The sequence below is a fragment of the Pelmatolapia mariae genome, linkage group LG18 (assembly GCF_036321145.2).
Source record: "Pelmatolapia mariae isolate MD_Pm_ZW linkage group LG18, Pm_UMD_F_2, whole genome shotgun sequence".
Taxonomy (NCBI): domain Eukaryota; kingdom Metazoa; phylum Chordata; class Actinopteri; order Cichliformes; family Cichlidae; genus Pelmatolapia; species Pelmatolapia mariae.
The window spans coordinates 15798782-15816753 of record NC_086243.1 but is presented as its reverse complement, the minus strand read 5'-3'; the positions used below and the strand labels follow the sequence as shown (position 1 = coordinate 15816753).

At 39.3% G+C, this 17972-nt stretch overlaps 1 protein-coding gene across 1 annotated transcript; it reads left to right on the top strand.

Moving 5' to 3' along the window:
• The first annotated feature begins 91 nt into the window (after positions 1-91).
• Positions 92-17096, top strand: rc3h1b (ring finger and CCCH-type domains 1b). Its single transcript, XM_063462582.1, has 20 exons — positions 92-222; positions 1439-1855; positions 3473-3593; positions 5325-5564; positions 5699-5874; positions 6073-6273; positions 6463-6595; positions 7750-7868; positions 8210-8322; positions 8591-8830; positions 9009-9202; positions 9322-9731; positions 9846-10004; positions 10180-10335; positions 10434-10656; positions 11990-12080; positions 12242-12338; positions 12684-12893; positions 13091-13194; positions 13305-17096. The coding sequence occupies exons 2-20, from the start codon at positions 1625-1627 to the stop codon at positions 13459-13461; spliced, it is 3375 nt and encodes a 1124-aa protein (XP_063318652.1). The 5' UTR covers positions 92-222; positions 1439-1624; the 3' UTR covers positions 13462-17096.
• The last annotated feature ends 876 nt before the right edge of the window (positions 17097-17972 follow it).

The following is a 17972-nucleotide window of genomic DNA, read 5'->3' as shown; positions in this document are numbered from 1 at the left end:
CATTTGCCCACAATACAAACGCGCACACGCAAAAAAGAAAAAAAGACGCGCGTGCACGCACACATCTTTTCCAGCTAGCTGTAACCGGCTAGCGAGTCTGTTGTCGAGTTGACACCCTCTCCCTTACCTTGGCAGCAGCTAAGCTGCACAGTCGACATGGCAAGAAAATATCGCAGCAATTTCCTTAAAAAAGATGAAAAACTTCCAAGTCTTTTGGAATAAGTGAGTAGCATCGACAATAACAATTTATCTGCTCGGTGAAAAACACAAAGTAGTAGTTGCATGTTTAGTTTTAGGCACATTAGTGACGCATAGAGATTGTTAGCGAGCTAGCTAAGGAGCTAAGCGCTAAGAGAGTGGAGAGAGTAACATTTGTTCATTAGCATGTTAGCCCTCTGTGCTCATTCCGACGACAAGAGCGGTTGAGTTATGTGCCCCTCAAAACAAGAGTAAAGCACAAACCTGGTCAGTTCTTAAGAACTTTATGGTATCGAGTTGTTGTCACTGTGTCTGGTGAATATAAAGACATTTTGGGACAGTTTTGTTGCTTTGAAGTTATGGGTGCTAGCGTTACATAATCTGACTTGTTGTGTCTCAGATCTCGTTTCCTTGAACAGCGCCTCCTCGAAGGATAATTAATATCATTAAAACTGTAACGTATGAACAACTGTGACTATATTCAGAGCAATAACTGTGTGACAGTCGGTCAGCGATAGGTTTCAGGTCGTTAAGTAACTGTTTACTGATCAAACGACGTTTGCCCATAGCTAAGCTAGGAAACTAGCCACCCATAGCTTCCGATGCTAAAACTAAGCTAACGTTACCTAGAGTTAGCTAGCTATAAAAGCGTCTCGTATCACTCGTAAGATTAGTGGGTGCATAACGAAACATCGAGATGGTCACAGCAAGGATAACAAACTGGGCAACAGCGCATTGTTGGTACAATATTATCAAGCGCTATCACCAGACGCTAGCTTTATATCAAGTTAGAGGGACTAGGTGGTTAGCCTATCCTATACCCTTTGTCCATAGTCATAGCGATAACCAGCTCTTTTTTTTTTAACTAGGCCACGCCGCAGTTGTTTTGGTCCATCTCAACCATTTGTTTGATTCTGACTTTACAAATATGTGTTGTGTCACCTCTGATTTGCCGTTACATTGTTTTGTTGGGCTTGAACAACGTATTTGACAGGAAGAGGCATATTTTCAGTGCGGTTAGTTGTTCCACGGGAAACCTGCTTTATAACCACACTGCCTAAAATGCATTTCTCAGCTGCAAATGCACTCATGCACAGTGTAGCCATGTTTTATAGTGTACTTCTACAATGTTTTGATGTAAAACTAATAACAGTATGACACGTTTTATTAAAACAAAAAAACAACGACAGTTTGTGAATGCGGGAACAACTATAATTCCGTTTCTCTTTCTGCTTTACAGTATTCATCACGAGATGTGATCTACAATCCACAATGTGTGAGGACATTTAAGAACGATTGAGTTCGGAAGAAAAAAAAATTGATTCCAGTGGAATCTTTCATTATATATATATAAAATTATTATATATTTTCCTCTGTGTTTAAGCTCACTTACATTTATCCACACCCATCCCGTCAACATATAACCATGCCAGTGCAAGCACCACAATGGACAGAGTTCCTGCTGTGCCCTATCTGCACACAGACATTTGAGGAAACTGTTCGAAGGCCCATCAGTTTAGGCTGTGGACATACAGTCTGCAAGATGTGCCTGAACAAGTTGCACCGAAAGGCCTGTCCCTTTGACCAGACAGCCATCAGCACAGACATCGAGCAGTTACCCGTCAACACAGCTTTGTTGCAGCTGGTGGGAGGCCAGGTAAGAAGTTTGTTTGTCATAAATTGCTAAACAAATGTACAGAGATCTGACTTTATACTGTCTGTGCTGAGATTTTGTTGACGCTATCTTGTGGTTAAGAATACTAGCTCATGGGTGTGTTTTTGTTTTTTGTTTGGGGGGGGGTTCAGTAGTGAAACATTTTAAGACACCAATCCTGGTTTTAAAGGATGACGTTTTCTGTAATTACTTTGGATTGTATTTGTGTCACACATGGGTTACTACATGGTGTATATACTTTTGGGATTTCTTTCTGAGTCACCCTGCAGTCATTGAGCAATGACTTGAATTATGCTGCTTTACTGAGTGCTAGCGCATTCTCTAAAGCCGTATTTCTCAGAGGGAGTGTTATACCAACAGGGTGAGGCATAGCTAATGGTGTCTGGCTTTGTTGGCCAAGTTTCTAAGTTAAGACTGCAATAATGGATAACGTCACTGCATCACTTGTAATGCTGAGATGTGTCTTCTCTAGTCATCATGACTGGTATGGCTTGTCTCTTAAACACATCTTGGTGTTATTGATTGCACATTTGTGCTAATATAGTTTACCCTAGGTAGGGCTTCCTTAAATGTTCCCTGTTTGATGTTGAAGTCGGATGATATATATATATATATATATATATATATTTCAGTAATGTAAAATTTGCTTCTGTGGTGGAAAAATATAACTATCCCTACCACATGTGGTGTGCCACACACACACATGTATTTGGGCAGACTGAGTGATAATAATGGTGGCAAACATTATTAAGTAGCACTCAGCTTTGTTATGACCTTTCTCGGAATTGGCCTTAATGTGCTGACGCCTTTGTGAGCTTTGCTTGTGGAAGATTGCAGCAAAAGATTTTGCTAACATTAACGAGAGCATCTCAGCATATTAATATTTCAATACATGCTGTTAGTATATAGTTAAGTGAAGCTCTGTGCACAAATGAAAATGCCTGGTTTGAGGGTCTTTGGCAATCTTCAGCTGGTTACTTAAAAAACGTTCTAATACCAGCGATTAGGTTGAGAATCCACATAATTTGAAATTAAATGTAATATATTTTAAGTAGTGATTATTTTAATTGTTGTACAAAATGAGTTGTAACGTGTTAAATTGGCCCTCAGTCCAAATTGTTTCTTACCGTAAGAATAACCATACACAAAAACGTTGCAAAAAATGACTACTTAAGCCACCAACATACACATCAGATTTTTTTTTATTTATTTTTATAAATATGCTTGACAGTTCACTGGAAATGTAATTTCTTTTTCCAAAGTTATGATTTGTTTCAGTAAGTAATGTTTGCTGTTGATACTTATTAGATGTTGGAAGTTCAGGCTAGTTTAATGCATTTCATTATGCAACTTCACATTATCAGTGAGAATGCATAGTTCACTTTGTCTTCCAATACACATAAAGAGGCATTTACAATTAATTTGTGCATTCAGCTGTGTTGAGCTTTTTAGCTGCTACATTACACACTGAAATGAAAATGATGGTGATGGCGGTTCCACTAACTCTGCTACAGCTTTGTTGGGACAAAAGTGTACTGAAACCTATTCATCTGTTGCTACTGATTTTCTAAATTATTCCTCCCTTGCATTCTGCTTCAGGTTCCTAAGGCTCAGCCAGTTGCTTTGATAACAAGTCCAGAGGACTCACAACATTATGAGGAGGCCAGGCAGTGTGTGGAGGAGCTGGCCCTCTACCTTAAACCTCTCAGCAACACCCGAGGTACTGGATCTTGCTGGAAGTATTTAGCTCTGTGGTTTGTTCTTTCTTTTGTTAAGTGGACAGACTTGCGACCTTTCAAATATGGAAGTTGATTTTCGGTATGAAGGACCACTTAACAATTTTCTTGTTCTGAGAGGGTGGATAGATTGGGAGGTAACTGTTAATGGGTGTAGACTTCCCTTTCAAAAAATAGCATAAGAGTGTTTGCTGTCTTTGTGTTAATCTCATGCTGGATACCAAAAACTGTCTGGCAAACAAAAACTAGGTAGGCACTGACAGTTTGAACGGCACCAGCATATATCATAGCTCATAAAGCTGGAGGTGTCTTTGAGTGAGAATGCTCTTAATAAGACATAACTACATTGTCGAAGTCACCCTATATGTAAAAACAGCTAAACACAGCCCTACTGTGTATCATAACTGATTTAGTGCAAGTGTCATTTGTATACCTCTTGACTTTTCATTCAAAAGTGTAATACATTTTAATACTGTATAGTATTCTGTATTTATATGTAATGTAATAAATTGCAGTTGTAAAGTCACAATGCCAAGAACAAGCAGACAATATTACCTCGGGACCAAGATTACCTATACTAATGTTTTGTCCCTACCTTTGAAATGCCTTCAAAACCTTACCTATCTTTTACGGCAGTAATTCTAGTTCTGTTAACATATTGCATTGAGGTTTGTTAACACTTTGGACAATAAGTGTTAACAAGTTTTATGCTTGATAAACAAAAGCAATAATCAAGCAACATTTCTGTACATGTATTTAGTAATGGTTGTATTACTGTAGTTTCTTGAGTACGACATTACTATACTAGATCACTATTTTTTTAATATATATGTATATTTTTAATATCGCAGATTATTACAAACTGAAATTCAGTTTTTACAAATCTGACTTTTTGTCAAGGCTGATTGTGCTGTCATAACACAGAGATGGATGGTGGTTAAAACCCACTAATGACATCCAAATTACATTTTACAGACCAAATGTTAGTCTCTTAAGTTACTTTGTTCAATTGCACAAGCATATGAAAATATCAGAATTGCATTTAAGGTGCAAGGTTTAAGTAGCAAAACAGATGATCAGCTATTAAGTCTGAAAACAAATTACAGTATTTGAACTGCTTATTGAAACATTTGAAATATTCAATATCAATATAATGAGTTGTATCTGCAAGTTGTTTCAGTGCAGAATATTGTGCATGATGCTGCCCTCAAGATTGTTGAGTCATAAATAAATGTATTTAAGGAGCCTCAGTACAACAGTAACAGATGGGACATCCTGATTTCTTGGGATGGAGCAGAAATGTTCATTTAGCGTCTTGTGTTTGGATGTATACTAGATCAAAATCCTTGAAAAAAGGAAGAAAAAAAATTTCTTCATTCCCACTAACAGTATTTGACTTAATTTACATGTAACTGCATCCAGTTTGTCAATGTGTGTCACTCTGATCTTTGCTGCAGAGTGGTGCATGTTTGATGGATGAAACAAGAATGAACTAATTTCTGAGTTTTTAATGTAGTTTTTCTTTATAGTTATATTAATATACTTTGTCCAGACTGTTAGGATAGCCAAACCTTGTTTTCTTGTGACGTCAAAGAGCATTGCCTTTTCAACAATGGCTACTGGCGTCTGATAATTTAAACATTGATACTGGTACTGAACTAAAATATCTTAGCAGTACATCTTTCATTGCATTCTTTTTTTCCTCTCCTTGCCAGGTGTAGGGCTGAGCAGCACCGCTCAGAGCATGCTGAGTCGACCCATGCAGAGGAAACTGGTTACTCTGGTCCACTGCCAACTGGTGGAAGAAGAAGGCCGTGTTAGAGCCATGAGAGCGGCTCGCTCTCTGGGCGAGCGAACTGTCACTGAGCTCATCTTGCAGCACCAGAATCCACAGCAGCTCTCGTCCAACTTGTGGGCTGCTGTCCGTGCACGAGGATGTCAGTTTCTCGGCCCAGGTAGATAGTTTTCCTTTACCCACAAAGTGAAATTTCCATGAAAACAGTCAATTTATTCTCAGTAAAGACTAATTTGGAGTGTTATGACTACTGAGTGTTACTCATCGATTCTGTGTTTGTTTTTCCTTTCTCAGCCATGCAGGAAGAAGCCCTAAAGTTGGTCCTCCTTGCTCTTGAGGATGGCTCTGCTTTGTCAAGAAAGGTGCTGGTTCTATTTGTAGTCCAGAGGCTTGAGCCACGCTTCCCTCAGGCTTCCAAAACTAGCATAGGCCACGTTGTGCAGCTTCTCTACAGGGCTTCCTGTTTCAAGGTATTAATCTGGCTGAAAACCAGAAGAAATTTATTTGATTGTTTTGATATTTGTTATAAATATTGTTTAATATTTGTTTCAATATTGTTTTGCTAAATATAGGTGCAGCCCTTTCTGTGCAGAATTTTCTGTTGTATGTATGTAAGAATTTCTTTCAGAAAATAAAGTTAACTAGCTCATTCTGTGGCTTTCTACTAGGTTACCAAACGTGATGAAGATTCATCCCTAATGCAGCTGAAAGAGGAGTTTCGTACTTACGAGGCTCTGCGACGGGAGCACGACTCTCAGATTGTTCAGATTGCTATGGAGGGCGGATTGCGGATTGCTCCTGACCAGTGGTCTTCTCTTTTGTATGGGGATCAGTCTCACAAGTCACACATGCAGTCTATTATAGATAAGGTGTGTACTGGAAGTAAATCTATTTCAGTTTGTCGTTTTCACATACTGTACACATGTCAAAGAATCATTTCAAAAAAAGAGTCTTAGCTCTGTTGGTCATAACATGTTCTTACATATGAAAGCTGAAGTACCAAAGCATTAACTTTTTTTTTTCTTTTTTTTTCTTTTTTTTTTGTTGTCATGTCATAGCTGCAGACCCCAGCATCTTTTGCTCAGAGTGTCCAGGAGCTGACAATTGCGCTGCAAAGGACTGGAGACCCAGCCAACCTCAACAGGCTGCGGCCCCATCTGGAACTTTTGGCCAACATTGATCCCAGTCCCGGTGAGAAACACATCCGCTATTGATGCGAGGACGAGTTGGTACATGCAGTGTCAGATGCAAATCCAAATTATGGCTCTTGTGTTTTCCCAACCCTCTCTCAGAAATCTTTGTTATTGGCCAAGTTTTGTTTTTTCTGGAATCAAGTTAAAGTTCAGGTTACTTGATTTATTTATTTATTTATTTTACCCATAAGTAGCTTAATTCTGGAGTCATAAGTCATCCATCCTCACATGCACACTCTCAACAGACAACAAATAAGCATAGTGCAAAATACTGAAAACATATGCCACAATGTGTCTTGGCTGATAAGTTTCTACATGGATCAAAGTTATTTGCCCTTCCCTTTACTTATCCATATTGTTCTCTTCCCATAATTCTAGTAGAATTGATTTCATCATTCATGTCTTGGAATCTTGCCACTGAGCTGGTCTGTCATTTCTTGAATGTCATTAATTCTTTGCATATTTAGGTAAAACCTCCTGACAGTAAACTTTGACAGTGATATACCTCCTTTTATATTGAGAATGTGCTTTCTGCACCAAGAAAAAAAAAATCAATTGTGCATTTTATTCCTTTTTGAGCTACTTGGCTTTTGGTATCGCTGAGGTCACCATGCATTCCTTCTTTTTTTTAAAGCAAGTAACACAATAGTAAAGTTTGTCACTGTAGCACAGAGGGTCATGTCTCTCTCATAGGTCTGTATTATCTATTCAGGCAGAAAGTTGCCTCCTTTTGTACAAAATAAGACTTTATTCTATTGTGGAAAGCTCCACCGAACAGTTACTAAATGCATATTCAGCACTTGGAATCAGCTACAGCAGGCTATCGCAAAACTTGGTCATAAAGCTGGTTATTAAGCAATTGTCCAGTTACTGTTGAGCCTGTAAAAATGGAGCAACTCTGTTAAAAAAAATCTAATGTTGTAATAAATTGTCCTGAATTGACCTTGAATTCAAGCTGAAAGTCTACACCTCAGTAACAAAATTCCTAAAACTATGCTAACAACCAAATACTTCCATCAGTATGTTGGATTTGTCCTGTGTAGTGTGACTTCTACTATGTGGCTCAAAGCACACATCTGTCTCAGCTGATAGAGAACAGCCAATTTAAAATGTATTAATCCTTTTTTCCTGTATTATTTGTTGTTTGTCTAGATGCTCCTCCTCCTACATGGGAGCAGCTTGAGAAGGGGTTGGTAGCAGTGAAAACAGTGGTACATGGCCTGGTGGACTTTATCCAGAACCATAGCAAGAAAGGAGCCGATCCTCAACAGGTTAGTGTTTCTATTAAACTGCAAATAATGCTTGGAAAAAACAAAGACAGGCTTTTAAACTGTCTAGTAATGTTTCAAAGGCTTGTAGGAGATGTAGTCATGGTGGTCCAAAACATTGTTATGATACTTTATGATTTACTGTAATTTGTAGCAAACCCAAATTTTTCAGGATTGTAAATACAGAGATATTTAATAAATAACTATATAAATAAATAAAAATGATTTTTGTAACGTTTCATGTTGTTGGATATAACATTTGTTTGCATCTGTTAGTCGATGCAATTTTCTTAAATGGAGTTTTTACTTTTTGATCATATGCAAAAAAAATCTTTTCTTTTAAGCCTCCTCAGCACAGCAAATACAAGACTTACATGTGTCGTGACATGAAGCAGAAGGGAGGCTGTCCTCGTGGAGCCAGCTGCACCTTTGCACACTCTCAGGAAGAACTAGAGAAGTGAGTCTTAACAACAGCTTGTCAACATAAAGTGTGTGTGTGTGAAAGGGAGAGAGAGAGAGAGGTTTTTTTTTTTGAGGGGGGGGGAAGCTAGTTTCTGTTCCTCAATTCAGTCACTATTACCACAGTGGTTTTTATACACTCAATTTTTCAGAAATATATGTGTATGTTGTTTTTTTTAATATCTAAAAATAATACGATATCATAATTTGTATTATATTTTATGATACCTACCTATTTATTTATTTATTTATTTACCTATTTTAAGGTATCGTAAGATGAACAAGCGTCTGGCAGCTCGCCTCCCTGGCTCAGGAGGACTCTTGTCAGACGATCCTCTCGATGTAGCAGTGACCCGAAAGCCTTCACCCTTGGCCAATGGGACTGGTGGATCCTCTTTGCCCACGCTCATTGCTCGTGGCACCGACCCAGTCTCATATGAACTGCCGCGTAAATCTGTTAAGATGGACGGAGGGAGTCCCAGTGCCCCAGGATCACCTCCTGATGTGTGAGTATAGTATGCAGAAGCCAGAGAGTTAGCATCTTCATCAGAGCCACGGGTTTTCTTATCCCTAGGTCACAGAATGAGGTTATTCAGTGAAATTATTTGCTCTATGTTAAACAGGACAACACAAGATACATCAGATGTTGGAAAAATATTTAACAATGTGGGTTTATTCTTGTAGCCTGGACACTGTGGCCAAACATGGCATGACTCTGCCACCTCATGCCCTAGCCCACTCCAGGATTTCAGCAGATAACCTGTCAGTGGTTCCCAGAGGATCACCAGTGTACCCCCAGCAACAGCTCGCTGAGATGTACGGTGACACTCGTCCACCACCTTCTGCCTCTCAGTATGAGCCCCAACCATATTCTGCAGGTAGGCATAATGTATGCATATTACTGAAATTGTAGCATTATTTTTATTATTATTTTAATTTATACTTAGAAGTAAATTGGAAGATTTCTTTTTAAATAGTGTGAAATTTTGTTTTCCAGGTTACCCCTACCAGCAGCCACCACAGTATGTTCCAAGAGATTACATCCGTAACCCTCCTCCGCATAGTGAGTCAGGACCCCCTTACCCGGATCCTTACCCTGGTTATGGCCCTCCAGAACGAACCTACCAGGCCCCTCACTCTGGTCAACAATTCTCCTACCCTCATCCTTCACACTATGACAGAGGTCGCCATATGCCCTACAGTGGTCCACCACCTCCCCCACAGCCTTACCCATCTCAAAGGGAAGGCTTGGTCAGAATGAGTCCAGCACCTCTAGATGTGCCCCCACCATCAACAGGGCATTCCAACTCTGTTTACCACCCAGAGCCCAGTACCCGGGATAGATATGCAGCAGATGGCTACTATCCACCAGGTGCTCAACCTATGAATATGAGGCCCTATGTGAGGGTGAGTATGGTTTTAGATATGCTTTGTGCTCATTTCTCTTGGTGTGGATATTGGGGGGGGGGGAAGAAAACTGTCAGCAGTTCAGCAGTCATTATTTGTGTGTGCATCTCATAGGGGCCATCATGTAGTGGTCCTCAAGCCAGCCTGGACTATCTGCATCGACGCCGGCAGGAGCTGTTATCCCAGCTGGAGGAAAGGAAGGTCATTTCGCCTCCACCTTTTGCTGCTTCACCCACTCTTACACATCCCTTCCCCAACGACTACCCTCCTGATGTTAGTACCCAGGAAATTTAATATGCATCTGCTGTTTATGTCAGCCATTGTAATATTTAGCATCTTATTGCAGGCTTAAAAAGCCTAAAATAATCCTGAATGTAGTTGGTGAAGTAAAGCTTGGGTTAACTGTGAATATGGTTAAGTTTTAATAACTTGTGTGTTGTGTCTGCAGTATGACGAGGACAACTCCAAAGCAATTCCAAAAATCAGACTAGCCAACTATACGGGGCAATACTCTCCCTGGTCTTGTGAAACTATTGGCTCATACATTGGCACAAAAGATCCCAAACCCAAAGATGTTATGGTTCCTCCTCCTGTGGAGATGATGGTAAGCCTCAAGTGACAAACGAACGTTGTGCTCATTTCTTGGGTTTTTCATATAATAATAACCTTTCCTCTCTTTACCCTTTTCTCTCCTTTTGTCAGAATGTGGATGCTAAAGGCCTGAGAGAACCGTCGTTGGAGGCCCCTCGGAAGGGCACAGAAGTAAAGGATGATGACCCCATTATTCCATTTGGTACCCTGCCCACTGTGTCGCGCTTTGGGGCCATCTCTCGCACCTCAAAGACAGGCTATCAGACCACTGGACCTGTACAGGCCATGGCCTCCACTCCCCAGAACCCAAATTCTAAACACATGGCCATGCCAGGTAAGAGCCCACATGGACCGCAGTCTTATTACTTTACTGACACTGGTAATTAAATGGAGCATATTGTTTCTATTGCTTTGTCTAGAGCAATACACACACAAGAAGAAGAAAAAGAACTTCAACTCTTTAATTCAGTGACTCATTGAACCTCCTTGTGCAACAGCTTTCAGCAGCTACAGCATTTCCCGTAGCTGCTTCTGTGATTTGGGACTATCCCCTCATTACTGTTTCAGTTAATCAATATTTCTGCAACATTCATCAGAAATATGATGAACACTGTATCATGCATGTAGCAACTCAAGTAGGTTAAGGTCAGGATGCTGACTTGGCCATTCCATAGCGGAAATTGTCTTTGAATTACTTGTGTGCTTTTGGTCACCAGGTGCTTAGATAGCAGAGAAATGCCAAACTATCATACTCCCTCCACCATGCATCATGTGGAAATACACAAATTTTGGAGGGTGGTGTGCAGTGCCCGTTTTTATCTTTACATTGAGAATTCACATTCAGCTTAGTATCTATTTGCAGAACGTTTTATCAGAAGTGGCACATCCTGTTTTTTGTTTTTTTGCTTTTTTTAAGGCGGTAGGATCTTTCCATTTCTACATTTAATCAGTAAAAACGTGAGCACTTTTTTCTTTTCTTTTTTTTAAAAATCAAGTTGTAGATATTTCTGCAAGTCATTTTGCAGCAGTTGGGTACTTTTTCACTACTTTCAAGATTGCACAGTGTGCTCTTGGTGTGAGGATTTTTTTTTTTTTTTTGCAGGACACCCACTCATATGAACAGTAGAAACAGTCCTGAATTCTTCTTCCGTTTGTAGAAAACGTGCCTGTTGCAAACTGAACACCAGTTTATTTAGAAACACTTCTGTAGCCCTTCTAAGCTTCTGTAGTATTTCTTTTAAAGTGCTTTGAAGGCTGTCATGCTCACGTCACAATTCACATCAAGCAGTTGTTTTTAAGAAGAGCAGCCTTGTCAGATCAGCTCCGGCTATATTTATAGGAAGCCGCACCTGTACAAGCATACTTCTAATCTGATCTTGTCAATTGTGATACACAAAGTAGTTTTTGAAGAAGGTGTAAGGAAAGATGTTATGTTTTTATTCATTTATTTTTGTCCCCCCAGACACAGGATTATAAGATAAGACAGCTTTTATTAGTCCCAGAGATGGGAAATTCACATTGTTGGAGCTGCAAAGTAAACAAGTATAGTATTCAACACACGGGAAAACTCGTAGATAATAGTCATTTCACATAATCGTAGTGTTTCATAATTACAATTTGTTAAGAACATGCTTCTGTTATACAATTTGCCACTTTCCCTTCATCAGAATACACATATGGAAGCCATGGAGGATGGGGTGGAACTTCATACCCCACCCACCAGAATGCCTCCTCCTCTCAGGGACATTTTAGTGAGCGGTAAGTCCTATATTTGTTTAATCTGTTTGTTGTTCTTGTGGTGGTTGTTTTTTTTTTTTTAAATATAGTCAGTAGATGATCATGTGAATTGTGCATTTGCCAAATATCAGAAATGCCTGTGTTAAAGATTGTGAAGCAGTTATTTTTTTTTGCCGTTGCAGTCTACCCATGGCAGCCTCAGACAGAGAGCAGTTAAAGATTGAGCTACAGCAGGTGAACCAGCAGATCAGCCAACAGACACAGATGCACAGCATGGAGGTTTGTACAATCTGTTACTAAGGAGTATCTATAAATGTCTAGAAAGACCCATATTGTTTTGATCAATTTTTACGCCATAAGAGGTGTGAGGTGCTCAATATTATTGATTTCTTGCATTACCTATTTATAGCTCAACTCTCCTTTTTAGATTAAAAATTGATGTGGTGAGAAATAAAAGCTGTTTACCTGGTGCCTAGTTACAATCAACATATATTCAACACTGAAATATGTGTAATGAATAAAATGAATGTCCCATTTTAAACCGTTGTTTTCCTGACTATTGTTAAAGACTTCCAGATTGCACATTCACCCTCCTACTCCTTACTTCCTTTCTTTCTGCTGCAGGCTGCCAGTAATTCTTTACTCCTGCAGAGGGAGGCCAGTGCATTGGCCACTCACCCTGGCCAGGGCCAGGCAGCAGTAGCCTCACAACAGCAACAACCCAAGTGGCCATCAGGGGGAGCAAGTGCAACAGCTGTCTCCAGTGAACAGCTTAGCCTGGAGCTTCACCAGGTCGAGAAAGAGATCGGCAAAAGGACCCGTGAGATGGCTATGGTAGGAGTGGTGGCGGGTTGTTGAACACTAACGAGGGATGTAACAATTTAACCATGGATTTTGAGAGAATTTGGGATTAGTGTGGATGTGGTTAAAAGGTCTTGATGGGTGGGTTTTTGGCAAATTGAGATCTAGATCCTGTATGAGCTGTGTGTGCTGAAATATTTTATTGGGGGTTATATCCATTTCCAAACCAGGAAAACCAGGTGGTCCATGATGTTCAGCAGTACAAGATGAAACCTGCTGAGAATGGACAGCCAGAGCATAAGACTCCACTGGAAGAAATCTCCTTGGCGCTTGCGTGAGTATGAACATGCTTAAATATACTGCGTCCTCCTGAATATGAATATTTTACATTATTTCCATACATGTCTTGTTCTGCTTTGTCTGTTTTCTCTTTTCTTCATACAGTGAGGTGTCAAATGGCTCCAGCAGTCTGCCGGAAAGTGCAGTGGGCGGGTCCATGCTGTCACTGACGAATAAAGCATCTGCATTGAGCTTATGTTCAGATCCAGGTGTCACTGGTTCAGAGATGCAGAAGAATGGTGTTGTCCATTCCTGCTCTTAGGAAGTACACATTTACACACATTCAAAAGCATGCACAGGCACACATACACCCATTCTATTTAGAAGATGAGCAGTATCTGCCGTGATGAATTTTCTTTCTTTTTGTTCTGTGAATGAGCTTTTTTTTTTTAATGACTTTCCTTGCCTGGAAACCAGGGCATATGATAACATTTCTTGTGTGTGTTATTTTTTTTTTTTGTACTGGGTTTAGATTAACAAGGCTCACAGTAGATTCAGGAAGAGAAAATGGTGGTGACGTTGACAGTGTCATTACAACTTTATTTAAAAAGTATATGCATATTCAACCTCAACGGTAAAATAATAGCAAAGTATTTGATCCTCCTGGAGAAGAATGATGGGTTAGTTGAATGGTTAGGCAAATAGGAGCACCTTGTAACATCGCATACACTCTGTACGATCTGGTTTATGATTGAAGATTGCAGAAATGTCACTCTTGGTACTCGCCCCCCAAAATCGTAAGAAAAAAACAAAAAAAGAGGTTGCCCAGATCTGGATGTCTGAGAAGGGAAAAGCACTTCAATATTCCACCTGGATTCAGCCAAAATGGGCATGCAGGGTGTTTTTAAAAATGCAGTGTTACACCACATGCACTTCCACACCTGCCATGAGAAGTATGATTTTTATTATTGCATTTTATGAACACATGTGTCTGTTTCATATTTGAAAGCAGTATATAATATATTTAATTGGAGCATTCTGTTTTAAAGATTGCAGTAAGTCTTTGATAATGAGCTTTCCGTGTTTTCTATAAGGGAACCTACTAAGTGCTTCTCTTGATTTATTTTTATTTGTTTTTTATGTGACCCTGATGTGATTTGGTTGCCTTTCACCTGTGCTCCTGACTGTCTGCTGCATTCAGTTCTGGCAAAATTGTTGTGAGCTTGTGCATGCAGGTTACCAGACGGAGATGGTGCACCTTTCTGTATCAGGAGTCACTTGAACGACTGTGAAGTTGACCTTAAAACATCAAGGCAAATAAGGGATTTCCCTCCTCAGAGATTCTCATCTGGCCACACAAAAGGCCTCCCCATTGGGATTATCTTGTCATTTGTTCTCCTAACTTCTATGAAGTTGCCTTCCCTTGTGTATGTTTTGTTAAATTTTTGTCTTACTTTTTTCTTGCTTTACATTGTTACGATTTTGGGCGATGATGCTTACCTTGTGAAGGTTTTATCCAGCTTAGTTGAAGACACACTCTCCTCTCCGTCATGAAATGGCTATAATTGGCAGTGAGTCCAGAAAGGTTGCTGTTGTAGCGTTCTTGGCTGCATTAGTACATTTGAAATCATGTTTACAGCTGAAGAAAGCAGTGTTATTTACTGAGGAGTGGCTGGAAACCTTCAGGAACGGCTGTGCTTCGATCAGATTAATAAATTCATTCACCTCGCATTGAGTGTATTTGAGTGTCTTTGCTGACTGGTGCGATATACAGCTCACTTGGTCACATTTTTTTTGTTCACAACCTGCTGTCATCATCACCATCATTAGAACCATTATTGCTCTTTCTCCATCATATAAATTGTTTACTGCTGATGCTCAATAGAGAGCTCGTTGCCTTTTTGTAAACAGTTAGCATGATTGGCAAAAGTTTTACTGCTCTGCTGACAACGGGTGAGTTCTTGTTCTTGAACGGTTAAAGCATGGAGGAGACTCTGTGGGTCGAGTTGTTTTAGTTTAACATCAAACCTTTGCTTTCACATGAGGAATACTGAGAAACTGGCACATTGGTGACACCGGATGAGTCAATTATTTTAAGGCACAAATGTTTTTGTGTTGTGCAACATCCTCATCTTGGCTGTTCAGTGGGTATCTTTTCCAGTTTGTCAGCACCACGACGGCAAAAGGGTTTTTTTTATTTTTGTTTTTTTTTTAGTTTTCCAACCACACTTAAAGCCTCTGGCTGCTCCTTGCTACATTTATTGTTTAGGTACACAGCTCACTTATACATATGAGTATGTATCCATACATTAATATACTAAAGCACTATTAACGTGCCACCTCTTATCCTACTCGCTCAGCATTTATATTAAATGATCTCTACTTAGAATCAGCAAAATGTTTTTGTTTTTTGGTTTTTTAAAATTTGTTTTCGGTCCACTGGTTGCCAACACAGACTTTATCCTTTCCCAGACGAAGGACTTCTGTGTGAATTGATGTGTGTTCACTTAAATCTTTTGTGTTCAAACAAAGATTAGACTATGCTTCCGATGAAGACAAAATTCATAACTTTGGAAAATTTATGGAGATGTTTTGTGTGTGTGCTAGATTGTATTGTAGATGTACCCTGGATAAGTTGTTTATTGTTGTTCTCCCCCTTCATTGTGCTGTACCGAGTGATAGAGTTGAGGTGTTAGGAAAGTTTTGGGGTTTAGCCCACCATTGCCCCCAAGAGAATTAGCAAGAAGTCTTTGATGAAAGGTTAGCCTCAAGTCTTCATCTCCGCGCTCCTTTACTTTTTTTTTTTTTTTTTTAGGAGCTAATTAACACTGAATTGGCATGATGGACTCAGACCTTGGTCCCACCACCCAGAAAATGCAATGATACAAGAATCTAAATCTGTCAAGATTTGATTAGCTTTGTTGGGTTGTTGTTTTTTTTTTTTAAAGAATGTTGACTTGGCTTTTTGTAGATTTTTTTTTTTCTTGGCATTAGTTGAGTGAATTTATTGACATGAAAGTCTTAGTCAACACCTGACCTGAAGTGTGCAGCTTTATGAGCACTTGGTGACATTCACACTTTGTTTTTTTTGTGTGTGTGTGTGTGTGTTTTCTAATTTTTATTTGTTTTTTGGGGGGGGCAGTTCTTTTTACAACTATTCGCAAGAAATAGGGCCATCAGCTTAATAAAAAAAAAAAAAAAAAAAAAAACAGGGAACGGAGTTAGTCGGTAATTGGCTAAGGATTTAATGGTGTTAATTCAGTATTTTGTTTCTTACAGAAGTTGATGAAATTTCCCACAGTGCTGATCCTGCCAAACGGGTCGCTGCAGGTCTGAATGAGCCGAAATGACTTTAGCTTTGCAAAAACTGGCATACCGTGATGTATGGGGTGTTTTATTATACAGCGAATAGCAAAGACGTTAATTTCAATATTCGGTGTGTTTTTTGTTTCTGAGTGGAACCGCTGCCTATACCCCATATTTGCATAACCAGTTAAACCCCTCCTCTACCACCCTTGACCACTGAACTCTGTTACTGCTGTTTGAGGCTCACATTTTATTCCCGGACTTTCTGGGGAAATTCGCAAATGGCTTTTTTATATAATTACTCCCGTGTAAAATATCTCTTAAATTAAGGTACAGGTTTGATTTCAGCAAGAAAAAAATTTTTTTATATGTATATTATACTCCATTAAGGAATGTCTAGAATTATCTTCCTCCAATGTGGATGTAGCCATTATTACGCCATTTTATGACTTTGTAAGAGAATTCACTGTGTGAAAATTGGTTTGCATTTTTGTATAATACAATCTGCTTTTTTTTCTTTTTTTTGATATGAGAGGGAGGTCAAACTGGAAGTTTGAAGAGGAAAACAAGAACCTGTGAAATTGAGAAAACAAAATGTAACTTATGTACAACAGTGATTCTAAGCTGAGGGAGAAAGAATAAATGATATTGCTAACTCAATGCTTTTGTCATTGTTTTATTTTGTGAAACAGTTCAGTATTTTTCAAGATGTTAATGCTGCTAGTGGACTCATGGGTGTGGTCCTTCAGCACAGATTCCTCATGTAGCCGTGTCTATTCAACTTGTATACTGTGGTCTTGAGCAGTGTTTTCTGAAGATCTTTGAGAGTTGTTCTTTGGAAGTTGTCTGCTTCTTTTTTTCCCATATCATTTTCAGTCCAGTCCTTGTATGTGATCTTTGTACCTGAAAGGAATTGTTTTGTTTTGGGGGGTTTTTGAGTCACACTGAGGCCACATCATCATTCAAGCATTGAAAAAATGCACCTGCTTCAAGAGATGAAACTGTGTTGTGACTACATGTAAGACAACTTGGCAGAGAACCAATTTTAAACATTTAGGCTCTTTGTTGCCAGCCGCCTGGTAGAAAAACACATTTTGTTTTCTTTCCTTTGGCATTTTTTTTGTAGATTAAACTAAAGGTAACAGTTTGACAAACATAAAATAGTATTTTTGCATTAGCAACATGACTCCCAAAGAACTGTTAGTTGAAAGCTTGGATTCTTTTTGCATGGTGTGCAGTGTGTCCTGAAGAAATTTGAGGATACTGAACATGTAAAGCACAAAAAAAGATGATTAACATCATCATGTCTTTTAAAAAGACAGACCTGAGAGATATCTGGCTTATTGTTAATTAAAGCTTCATCAAAAATGGTCTCAGTAGGAAGGGACACGGGGAGAAAAGGCCGAGGTATGCCAAATTACACAAGAACTGGACTGAAAATCAGTGGTGACAGGTCTTGAGTCATTAATCCAAATTTGAAATATTTGGTTTAAATAGTCATCATGTACAGATGGTGTCAGAAGAGAG

What these genes read in the sequence shown, in the direction of transcription:
- rc3h1b (XM_063462582.1), top strand. Translation starts at nt 1,625, where the DNA reads ATGCCAGTGCAAGCACCACAATGGACAGAGTTCCTGCTGTGCCCTATC. An exon ending in CAACATTGATCCCAGTCCCG is followed by an intron (nt 6,596 to 7,749) that starts GTGAGAAACACA and finishes TTGTTTGTCTAG; the next exon opens with ATGCTCCTCCTCCTACATGG. An exon ending in GAAATCTCCTTGGCGCTTGC is followed by an intron (nt 13,195 to 13,304) that starts GTGAGTATGAAC and finishes TTCTTCATACAG; the next exon opens with TGAGGTGTCAAATGGCTCCA.